The sequence below is a fragment of the Mangifera indica genome, chromosome 14 (genome assembly GCF_011075055.1).
Source record: "Mangifera indica cultivar Alphonso chromosome 14, CATAS_Mindica_2.1, whole genome shotgun sequence".
In the NCBI taxonomy this organism is placed as follows: domain Eukaryota; kingdom Viridiplantae; phylum Streptophyta; class Magnoliopsida; order Sapindales; family Anacardiaceae; genus Mangifera; species Mangifera indica.
This window is the reverse complement of record NC_058150.1, coordinates 8,460,819-8,472,354: the sequence shown is the minus strand read 5'-3', so window position 1 is coordinate 8,472,354 and position 11,536 is coordinate 8,460,819. Positions and strand designations below refer to the sequence as shown.

Sequence of the window (11,536 nt, the reverse complement as noted above, 5' to 3'; positions counted from 1 at the left end):
AAAAGGCAATACACAACACAATAGCATACTATTTGTGCTCCACCTTCAGTCCCGACTCGTTAAACCCCAACAGACAAATTTTGCTGATATGGCATGCATATTACAACGTCGTCCCGCCAGTAATGTCCAACAAGCAGTCGTGAGCTTTTCTAGTGTAATATCAGCCTGAAATTAGTATGTAATAATGATCAAAGAGTCGGGAGGCAGGACCAAACTCAGGTTTTGCAGGGCTGAGACAGCAATCCCTTAACAATTACTTTGCCAACACATTCCTATGTCAGCAAGATTCATGGTGTAAATCACTAGTTGACAAATTCTTCAAAAAAACTCCCCAGAAGGAACTAAAAAAATTCCCTTGAATAGAAAGAAAAATTAGTATTGCAAAGCTTTGGCAATTATAAGCATTCTATACTAATAGTCTCATCCAGCTTAGGAGTTTCTTATCTTAATGTTTACAATCATCATTGCCGATTACTAATTACGTCAATAAACCTGATACACACCCCTTTCTTGGTCTTTTTAACACAACATTACTCTAAATACATAACAATGATTCACTCCACCAATAAGTTTGCAAGAAAACAGACCAAGGGATTAAGAAACTTGTAAGGCTCTGACACGAGCAGTCAATTCTCGGACTTGGGTCCTCAAACGTTCAGGATTGCAGAAGAAGTCAACGAAAACCCGCCTTTGAAGCCCAACCTCCTGAGAATGATGTTTAATAATCTGCAATAAATAGATTTCAAGATGATGTAAAAGATACAATGTGGTTGCAGTGAAAAGTCCACAATTCAATTCTGAAAGATAGAAGAATATTACCTCATTTTTCTTACAATGTTCAAGCGTCACTTCTTCCACTGCCGCTGATAGTTTTGCATTAATCTTTTCCATCTCATCAAGCTCTTTCATTAATGGCTTTGGAAGTTGCCACAGCACCATAAAAATCAAATTAGTACACATGATGAACACAAAAAAGGAGAAAAATGCAGTGTAAACATTTACCAGGGACACTACAATAGTAATAGACTACTTAATGACATCTAGAGAAAGTAAGTTCAAGGAAACAAGTCTCTTTATAAATCCTTATATTGCATTAACTGGATTACCCAAACTATTCTCACTTGACTGCTTTTTCAGGATACTCTCTCTTCAAACCTTTAAAGGAATAGAGTCTGAACCCAATTTGGACTGAGTTAACGAGGCAGCAAATGACATGATGAGAGATCCAACAGATTGTGAGACCTGTAAAGGGGATGAGACAAAGCATGTCTGACTCATTTGCAACAAACTTTTTACTTTCACAGATTTCCTGATGGATCCCAGTGCCAGTTCTAATTGTCTCAAATGTCATAACAGAAGACAACTCCAAAACTTAACATTATAATCAATCACAAAATGCAGTTATAGTGGGAACCATGTAGAGATATGAGAATCAACAACTGCAGAAAACTAGCAATTTATATGTTGGGACACAAATTTAACAAGCAAGAATGAACACAAAACTTTGATGAAGCCCCTACCCAAGGTGTCAATATTGGCTGTGCAGTTGTCGAGGAAGCAAATAATAATTGCTGCAAACTCTGAATAAGAGTGCATCTGACACACAGACAGGAAAAAACATGAGATGTTAGCAAGAAATTAAAATATTGTTAACATAAACAAGATATGACATATTAGCTGTTTTGAGCTGTCAGAAGGATAGGTCAGAGTTTAAAATGCTAACAGACATTGTTATCAATTGTGGCAAATAATCCAAAAATCCAGGTTCAGATTTTCGAAGTTTGATGACAATTACCACATTTGGCCACTCTTAATTCAATAAGCATGAAGCCTTCATTATGAAGTGGCAATATAAAATCTAAAATAACAGTGAAGTAGAGAAAAGCACTTTAATCTTCAAGTTACAATTACTCACAGCTCGTTGATGCATCTATTTCTGTCCCCAGGAAGAGAATTTTCAAGATCAGACTGAAGGGTCTTTAAGTCTGAATGAAGAGCAGATATCTGCTGAACAATCCCAGGAGCAGATACATACGTTGATAGCCCAGCTTGAGCATCTATGAAAAGGTAACAGAAAGAAAAACCAAAATTCCAACATTAATAGGAAATTTAAAAAAAAAAAGCTGCAACAACTTATAAAACAAGCATTTTTAATAGAAAATTCTTGTTACTTGAATGAATGCTTAAAAGATCTCTAACACCATGCAGAAAAGTGTCACGATCATCCACTGCTCCTTGTTCTTGTACATCCGATGCAGCTTCAATCAGTGCCAAGCAATGGCCCTTTAACATTATTAGGATTTCAAAAAAGGAAACTGGGATAAATCAACAAGGTTTCAGAGCAATACAAAACAAATAGCAGAAATCATAGCTATGGTAGATAAATACAAGTGATATTAATAGTGTAAGGGAAATAGATAGATAAGCTAAGTACTTGTCTGGCTTATGTAGGAAAGAGGGAGCATATTTTTCCCAAGGTTAGTTGGGTTCTAAAATAGGCCCATGCAACTCTGTAAGATAAGAGAGCAAATTTTCCCAAAGGTACAGACCAATTAGAACATCCAACCAACAAAATTTTCTTGTCCAACCAGTCAAATTTTGCTACTAATCAAAGAGCATGTAGGACATTTGCATGTGGGTCTGCTTATTTGCATTAAGTACATAATGTTTTCCCCGTACCCAGCCTATAAATGTAAAACAAGATTTGAAGTAATGTATGACGAAATCAACTAATTGTTTGAATCAATTTACGGAGATTAATATAGCCAAACACACATAAGAGCCTGTTACCATTAATGCACATATCTATGCTTTCAAAGGCAAGGGCTATAGTTGAAAAATTACCAGAGAGAAGTGGTTGGCTTTATGGGCCAAAATGTACTAATATTCCTCTATATACCAAAAAATAAACCAAGAGACACATTAAGAGTTTAGTACCACTCGGCCTCTGGTTGCTGATAGGTATCCCTGAAGCTCTGACTCAATAACTTTAAGCAGTGAATATGCTCCAACCATGGTCTTTTTTTCCAGCAGACAGGCTATTTTTAAGAATTGATGCCTTGCAAGCTGATTAATCAGATGATTTATGAACTGAAAAAAGAAACTGAGGATGTAAATATCCTGGCACGGTATTTGCACATAAATAAAAAAACTATAACTGTATAACACTGAAAGTGCTAGCCAAGAAGATGCTGACAGTTCTAGGTAAAATAAAAACATTGCACTTCTCAGTGATGAGAACCCAATCTACCAAGCTCCAGGACAAAGATAACTAGGTTCTTCTAGTCTTGCCAAGACAGTGGATACAAGCCATAATTTCCTAGATTTATATAACAAGATTAAAAGAAAACGAATGACAATATAGAGTAATCAACTTACTGCTTTCTGTTTGTTTATATAGCATTCTTGGCGCATGACCTTCAAATCATAATCACCTAAAGTTCATAATTTAGAGTCAACCGTATAGAATGAACAATCACTACCATAGGAACATAGAGCCAGATCAATAAAATGTAGTGCTACCACACAATACCTTGTAAAATGTATGTGTCCTGGAGTTGAGCCAGCTCCCAACAAAGATCTGGAATAGTCTGTAACAAATGCCGGATTATTAAAAATAATTAAATAAATAAACAAATACTACTATAATTCAACCTGAAAAGAACAGATAAATTGACCATACAAATATTCTACATGTAGTCACCATGTTTCTGAGGCCATTAGAAAAAGCATGTTAAGAAACCAATCTATTGTCATTTGACTTCTTTATTAATACAGTTTAAAATAACAGTCACTAAATGCATATGATCACCAATGCTTTCCATCATTGCCTTTCATATCATACACCAAACAACCATAGAACTCAAATTCAACTAACTTCATTTTCTTGAATACCCTTACTCTGTCTCTTCCACCACACTCTTTAGCCTCTTTCTTTCAAGATTTCTTTTGGTACATTTTATTCCTCATTCAATATATTATTAAACAAACCTAGCTATTGAGTTTCAAACCTATTGACTTTTCAAACAGTAAAATGTAGTTATACTTCAAAATTACGGCAATAGAAAAGGCAAATCTCCATTGTCCATAAACCTAAAATTTAAATATCATTCTCTGCAGTAGTACAAAAGGTAAAGGGCACAAACAAAATGCATGGCTGACACATTCTTATTTCAACTTATATAAGATAGCTGATGCAAGTTCCAAGTAGGGATAACAACAAAATGTCTTCAGCTAAATTTATCCGCACCATATTATGGTGGAAACTGGCCAGCTATTCAGCCATTTAAGAACACAAATCTATCTCTGAACATTTAAACCTTTTGATATGAGCTCGTGCATACAAACCTCAGATGATAACTTCTCTTCTTTGTGATAAAGATTTGAGAGTTCTCCCACCAGTTCAATGTGCTTTCTTCTGCAAATTTAAAACATATACCTTGTATAAAAAGGTTAAAATGGAGCACAAAAAAATGGAAGCTAATTATTTATGTGAGATGCATTAGAAGATAAAACTCTAGACGTCAAAGGAAATATTCTAGACATGTATCACTCGTACTTGAGTGAATGAAGATCATGATGAATATGAGCTTCATCAGAAGATAGCTGAGATTTCAGTGTCATGAGAATCGCTTGCTGCTTAGCATTCTCAACCTGAGCTTCTACCCATTGTCTTTCACTCGTACCAAATCTGTCAAAATATCAAAACTATAAACCATAAGAAAATAAGCAACAAAGAGACACCCCACAAAGTAGCTGAAAACATTAAAAAGTAATCAAGTCCACAACAAAAAAGTACATTCCTTAGAAATCTTTTTTTCCCCCCTCATTTTCTTAAAGAGAGCTTGCACCCAACCATCAAAATTTAGTACCAAGAACAGAAAACAATCAATAGAAGAAAACTGTAGAATTTCTGGGTAAAATCCTTCTTATTCATTGAGAATAGAGTTGTCCAATATATAGAGGAGATTACCTCATCTATATATGGACATTACCTAGAAATTCTACAGTTTTCTCCTATATATGGAGTTGTCCAATATATATTTCTTCCTAATTCCAAGTTATTTCTAAAATTTGAGTAGAAATTCTAGGAATAATTTCAGGAATTTTGACACTCCCTCTCAAGCTGATAATAAATATCCTCCATTCCCAGCTTACTTGTGATTTCCTGAAATCTTGAGATTGGTAACCAGTTAATTAAAACATCAGCTAGTTGATTACCAGATGACACATACAAGGTTGTGATAAGTCCACTATCTAGCTTCTCTTTGATAAAGTGTCTTTCAACCTCAGTGTGTTTGGTATGATCATGTTGAATTCAGTTATGAGCAATGCTAATAGTTGACTTGTTATCATAGCATAATCTCACCAATCCATCTATCCAATCCTTAGATCCTTCATAATATTCTTAAGCCATAGAAGTTCACAATCCTTGTGCCATGGCTCAAAATATCTTGCCACAACATTTTGATTCTTGCTTCTCCAAGTAACCAGGTTTCCAACTATGAAGGTACAATAACCAAAAGTGCATCTCCTATTTGTCAAAGACCCTGCATAGCTATTTGAATCATGTGATCTTAGTGCACAAACACAAGATAGAACACTATGTTTGTTAAAACCCACAACTCTCAAAGAAACTCAAGAACACAAAAAAACAAAGGAAAACATAATGGAGAGAAAACTCAATTGCATTTATATAAGTCCACAAGTAGATCCAATAGTCTAGAGTTTTACACATCCATCTAGATGGACAACTAGGATTTGCATGACATGACTAGGAATCCTAGCACAATTCTATTTGCCTCTTTTGAGCTTATCTATCTGTTTTGTTTATGGGACATTCTGGAAGCTTGTAGAAAGATTTTCTACCATATTCTTTGATGTTTGTGGATCAAGTCAGGGTCACAATAAGGGCCTCATACAATCTTGGCCTCAGGTTGAACATGATAATAGTCTACATTGATGTAAGCCTCAATCAAAAGTTCATTTCCCTTCTAAATAAAATTCCCTTTCCTGGAGTAGCCTTCAAGTATTAGAGAACCTAAACAATTTGTACATGCTCTTCTCTTGGATCATGCATATACTGATTAATCATACTTACTAAATAAATTATGACAGGTTGTGTATGAGAGGTAAATTAATCTCCTAACTAACCTCCCATAGCATCCTTTATCGACTATGTCCCCTTTGTCTTCTCAACTCAATCTATGACTTGTGTCAATAAGAATGCATGAAGCTTTGGTTCCTATAGTTCTTGTCTCCTAATACAAAAATCCCTTATCTAGAATATGCTACTTCAATCACAAGAAAATGCTCTAGTTTACTTAACTCTTTAACCTCAAACTCTTGAGTTAATTGTGCTCTCAACTTCTTTTCCACTTATTCATCATTCCCAATGACAGTGATGTCATCCACATACAATAGTAGAATAGTAATCTTCCTCTTCTTTGAGAGTTTAATGAATAAAGTGCAACCGCTCTGACTTTGACACTAGTAGAATCTCATCATGGCTTTGATAAATCTTCCAAACCAAGCTCTTATTGATTGTTTCAACTTTTACCAAATCTTTTAGAAACCTGTGGATATTATTAGGGCCAAATTCCCCGGCAAATCAAGGTGGGTTTCCATTTACACCTCTTCTTCCAAATCACCATGTAGAAAGGCATAGTCCTAATTGAATTAATGAAATTTTCATTCAAAATGCGCTAATTGAGATAACAGACTTCTTACAGATCTTTACTATTGAAGCAAAGATCTCCTAATAATCTACCACATATGTTTGAATATAACCTTTCGTAACTAGTCTCACCTTGTACCTTGTTAAGCTCATATTTACAAGAAAGTTTCAATATAAGGACTAATCAAATAAAGGAAATATAATAATGGAAAATAAAAATCAGATCAAGCCATATAAATTTCTTACTAAGTCCTAGCTATTTCTAAATTTAGAGTAGAAATACTGGGAATAATTTCAAGAATCTTGACAAGAACTATACTGGCTAGCAACCCATCTAGCCTCCTTCCCTTCGGGGGCTATGACATGCACAAAGTGTAAACTTGAATATTGTAACTAATAACCTTACAACTTTTTTCTTGAATTCTAGTTCCATTGTGGCAATATAGAAAGAAGTTTCTCCACAAAAGTTAATCATAGTAACAATTGTAACAGTTATTCTACTTCTAGGTTCTTTCACAAGAATATGGATGTAAAACTCATTTGGATTAGCAGTTAAAATGTTTCTTCCAAAAAATTAAAGCCTACCCTACATACATTTACAGGATCATAATCATCACATAATTGGTGATGCAGCAGTTTGTTAAAAACAGGGGACAGGAAAAAAGCTAAGAATATATAAGGTAAATTTACATACATGGAGCGAAGCCGTTGCAATTCAGATACACGCTGATGATGGGATTTTTCTAAATCTGCTACAACGGAAAAAAAACAAACAAACAAACAAATCAATTTTCTGCATGCAGAGTATTTAATAAAAAGGAGGAAACTGTGGTAACAACAACAAATGATAGTCTTAATTAAGAGTATGAACAATAGCATCACTTAAAATAAAGTCAAATCTTTTCACACTCTTGCTTGTAATTTGGCCTATATTTTCTTTATTTGCAAAAATATCCTTGCCATAAGTGCACATCAGTAATGCATAGAATGTAGCACAATTCCTACATACCAATAGGTTAGCTTCAAGAATAGATAAAAATGCTCACTAACTCATTATTATAAGGTTTATGAAAATAAAAATAAAAAAATAGAAATCCACGCAAACAAACTATAAGGTTTATATTAGACAGCATGAATGACCAAAGAATAAATTGCCATAAACAAAAGTTCAGTTAAACATGTTACTCGATTCAGTATGTACATATATCATAGTGAGCTAACAGGCAAACACATACATATATACATGCATATTTGAGGCAATAATGAACCATACCTCTTACTAATATGTTTGAGGCATCGTCAAGACTTACCCACGAACATTTGGATTTTCCTTCCTCGGCAACAAATCGAAATGGCCCCTGCTTGCAACCATGTAGTAGACCATAAATCTTATAAAAATATAGTTCCCATGATAAGGAAAGGTAAAATAACAAGCATCATGGTATATGAAGAATATTAATCAAAACTGAAAAACTTATTCACCACATATATTCTTTACTTATTCGCCAAGCTAGGAAATATTAAAGAACATTATCATAAGCTATCACAAGAAATATGCAGAAAAAGTACAATTAGGAGAAAAAGACTTGGTCAATTAGTCCTCTCAAAATAAAATATGCTACCATTTCAAGGTCCGAGAGGAAGTTCCAATACACAAAAAGATAGGAAAAGAAGAAGGATGATCAATGTGTCCTGACTATGGCAAAGGACCATTAGGATACTTCCAATGCAGCACATAAAAAAATGAAACTTCATGTCAAAAAGTTTCCAAACTATTTTATAGAATCTAAGCAAATGAAACAGAATTGTTCAGTCAAATCCTTCAGAAATGAATTTCAGCATGGGCCAGTAGTGCCAGAATTAGTTATAAGACCCTAACTTCTAAGAAAGCAGAGGTCAAAGAAAAGGTTCAAGGTGACTACTGACTAGAAAGCAGAAGAATGACATTAGCATGGATAAAAACCACGAAAAAGTGTTCCTAAGTCAATTGCTATAGATTGCCTTTTTATGCTGCCAAACATCTTTGTAAATCCATTTAGGCATTGACAAAATTTGGTGAGGTAACAAACAGATAGGAAACACTCATTCAACAAAAGCATGAGAAACAATTTGTTTTCCAAAACCTGTAGGAGGTTAGGGATTGAAAATAATGCACAAAATTTTTCAAACCATGGTCATAAAGCTAGGATAGGCTGAGCAAATTAAGAAAAGAGGAACTATCATACATAGTGAAGCTTCACAATAGCAGTTTTGTATCTACATACCGTGTCCAACTGCTTAGAAAACCACTGATTTAGCTCCTTTATACAAGCTGAATCTCCAAGCAAGTATGGATGAAAGTCAGAGTAAGCTAAGTAGATGACATCCTCTGCACAAATAAATAAAAATGAAAGCTTACCAAGGGGATAAAGAGACAGTTGAAAGATTGTACATAGTTTTATAATAATATACAGGTTAAGTATAAACATTAATCAATCACTGACAGACATAGATTATAGAACAAACTAGAAAAAAGGAGTCAACTCAAAGAATTAGGTCTAGTCGAAAGCTCCTATACTTAATGATGACCTTTATCATAAGGTTCAAACACCTTGATGCACACAACTTATGAAATTAACTTTGAAACAAAGGATGCATGCCAATTTTAAATAATAATGACCGTAATAGGAAGTTTTGTCATGAAAAATATATATAAAAAAAGATAACTCTGATAGGTTTAGGTTGGAGAGTCTCCAACGCCTAAAACAAACCCCAATATGCAACTTAAATTATTTATGTTAATCATTCTTACACAAACAATAAACATCTTTTTCTACAAATGTAACAAGTTTATGCCTTCTATGACTTCATTACTGAAATTATATAATAGCCAACAACTGAAAAAGTACAAGAATGAATAGGATTATGATTACCATCCCCAGAATGATAAAGAGCCAACTGTTGTGCTGTAGAAGCTATCCTTCCCAGAACTGCATTCATCTAAATTACAATAGAAGTATTTGGTAGAAATTTCAATATGTTCAAGCAGGAAAAAAATTGTTAGGTATGTTTACCTATGGAAAGAAGATTATGCATCAAAACTAAGATACCAAGGTAGAAAATGACTTCCAACCACAGTGAAGAAAAGGGAAACAGAAGAAAATTTTAAACAGGAAAAGGAAAGAAAGCAGAATCCGGGAAATATGTTCATATTCATACCAACATGGTATGCAAATACACAAAGATATTGCATAAGAACTGATAGTATGCATGTAACGAGATCATGAATACCATAATAGGTATATAAAGCATACATAGGGGCAAGCCTAATCAAGGGAATTAGCATTATGTTAAAAGTCTAGTAAATTAAAAGAAATCTAATGAAAATGACCAGCCACTTTCCCATGTACTTCTTTAATGGGCACAAACTGTGCATATCATGTAGCTTATAATTACCTCAAATACAACATTGGCAAAATTAAATGTATTTCCAAATGGACACATGCATGAACCATAGTCCAGTAATTTGCTTTCTAGCATTGTCATAGAAACAAAGAAAACTCTTTGACCTCAAGCTTGATTAGATCAGGAATTTACGTCCATTTTATGAACCTTCAAAGTAAAAAAGCCTTTTTCTTTTCCATTACCTGTAAATTTCTAGCTGAAAGACTGTCATCTAAAGTTGTAAGGTGTCCATTGACCGTGGAAGTTGCAGCAACTCTTGCCCGTCTCCCCTGTATCAAAGCCGAAGAATGGGAACTGAGCATGTCGAACTGGGAATGCAGATGCCTAAGCTGTTTTTGCAACTCTGCAGCTTCAGCTTTAAATGCAAGTGTCGCATCCCTAATGCAATAAATCAGTAACAAATCCATCTTCAATGAGACGACAGTCAAAGAATTAAAGCATATTTAATTAACAAAACTAAAAGCTGATAATTCAATCGAGTTCAATATCATTGATCCAACCTACCTGATATCTTTCAATCCTTCTTCGGCCCCAAACACGGCCTCCTGGTTGCCTCTCCGGGAAGAAAAGGCTGAAATGCTATCATAAGCAAACTCCAAGTCCTCCCCCTTTAATTATAATTTCACTAATAACCTTAATTTTGCTTTCTAGAAACAAAAGTTACGAGACCCAAAAAAAAATAAAAAACGACTTACTTCCAGTAGCTTTCCTTCTTGCAGAAATTTGTCATACCTAACACACAAGAATGAAGTTGCATTACATACGAAATTGAAAATTAAAAGTTGAAAAAAATAGAATAAAAGAGATGATTACTGCGAGAGGTCGGAGAGGGAGAGAACGTTGGAAGGACGAAGCGAAGAGCAGATCCAATCGAGAATAGGTCGGGCGTCTTCGTATTGAAACGGCCACTCGAAGCTATCAGGGTCCAATGTATCTGCGCCTTCGTAACCTAATTCACTCAACAATGCACACAGTCGACTCCCACTCATTTTCGCTCTGATCAGATCTTCATTTCAATTTCAATCATGAGTCTTCGTAATCTAAAATATGAAAATTTTATTTAAAGGACAAATCTCCATATTCATGCCAGATTGTTGAATTGGTAGGATTTATTGATTAATTAAATTAAATTATATATGGACGGCGGGCAGTTTAAAAGGACAAAGTAGTAATTGAATATACGAAGATGGCGATTTAGGCATTCTACGAAGTTTGAGCCCCAATTGCTTGCTTATTAAAAAGCTGACTAAATCACCGTTTTCTACCTCTACCCAACATTTGAGGAAACAACAAATTGTCACATTCAATTTTTAAATTACAAATTTTTACTCGAAATTTAACTTTTATTGGAAAAGAACAAATGGTAGAAGGGTATAAATATCATTTTCCATCCCAAAATCTTTTAAAAATAAATTG

The 11,536-nt window shown here is 34.4% G+C and overlaps 1 protein-coding gene across 2 annotated transcripts; it reads right to left on the bottom strand.

Moving 5' to 3' along the window:
* Positions 1–338: 338 nt before the first annotated feature.
* Positions 339–11,224, bottom strand: LOC123196696 (AUGMIN subunit 3). Of its 2 annotated transcripts, none has more exons than XM_044610777.1 (18): positions 10,934–11,224; positions 10,816–10,852; positions 10,625–10,728; positions 10,303–10,498; positions 9,589–9,655; positions 8,941–9,044; positions 7,950–8,034; positions 7,371–7,428; positions 4,559–4,690; positions 4,348–4,417; positions 3,533–3,590; positions 3,379–3,434; positions 2,938–3,090; positions 2,172–2,283; positions 1,916–2,057; positions 1,521–1,596; positions 820–915; positions 339–726 (listed from the first exon to the last, which is right to left on the bottom strand). In XM_044610777.1, exons 1-18 carry the CDS (start codon positions 11,107–11,109, stop codon positions 595–597), a joined length of 1,854 nt encoding a protein of 617 aa, XP_044466712.1. In that variant the 5' UTR covers positions 11,110–11,224; the 3' UTR covers positions 339–594. The 2 variants fall into 2 exon arrangements, with proteins under 2 accessions (XP_044466712.1, XP_044466713.1); XM_044610778.1 differs by having other exon boundaries at positions 7,371–7,425.
* Between the last annotated feature and the right edge of the window lie 312 nt (positions 11,225–11,536).

Excerpts from the sequence above, each read along its gene's own strand:
- LOC123196696 (XM_044610777.1), bottom strand. The coding sequence starts at position 11,109 with ATGAGTGGGAGTCGACTGTGTGCATTGTTGAGTGAATTAGGTTACGAA. Across the intron at positions 4,691-7,370 it reads TTGCAACGGCTTCGCTCCAT|ATTTGGTACGAGTGAAAGAC; the intron begins GTATGTAAATTT and ends ATATTTTGACAG. Across the intron at positions 3,591-4,347 it reads AAGAGAAGTTATCATCTGAG|ACTATTCCAGATCTTTGTTG; the intron begins GTTTGTATGCAC and ends CATTTGTTACAG.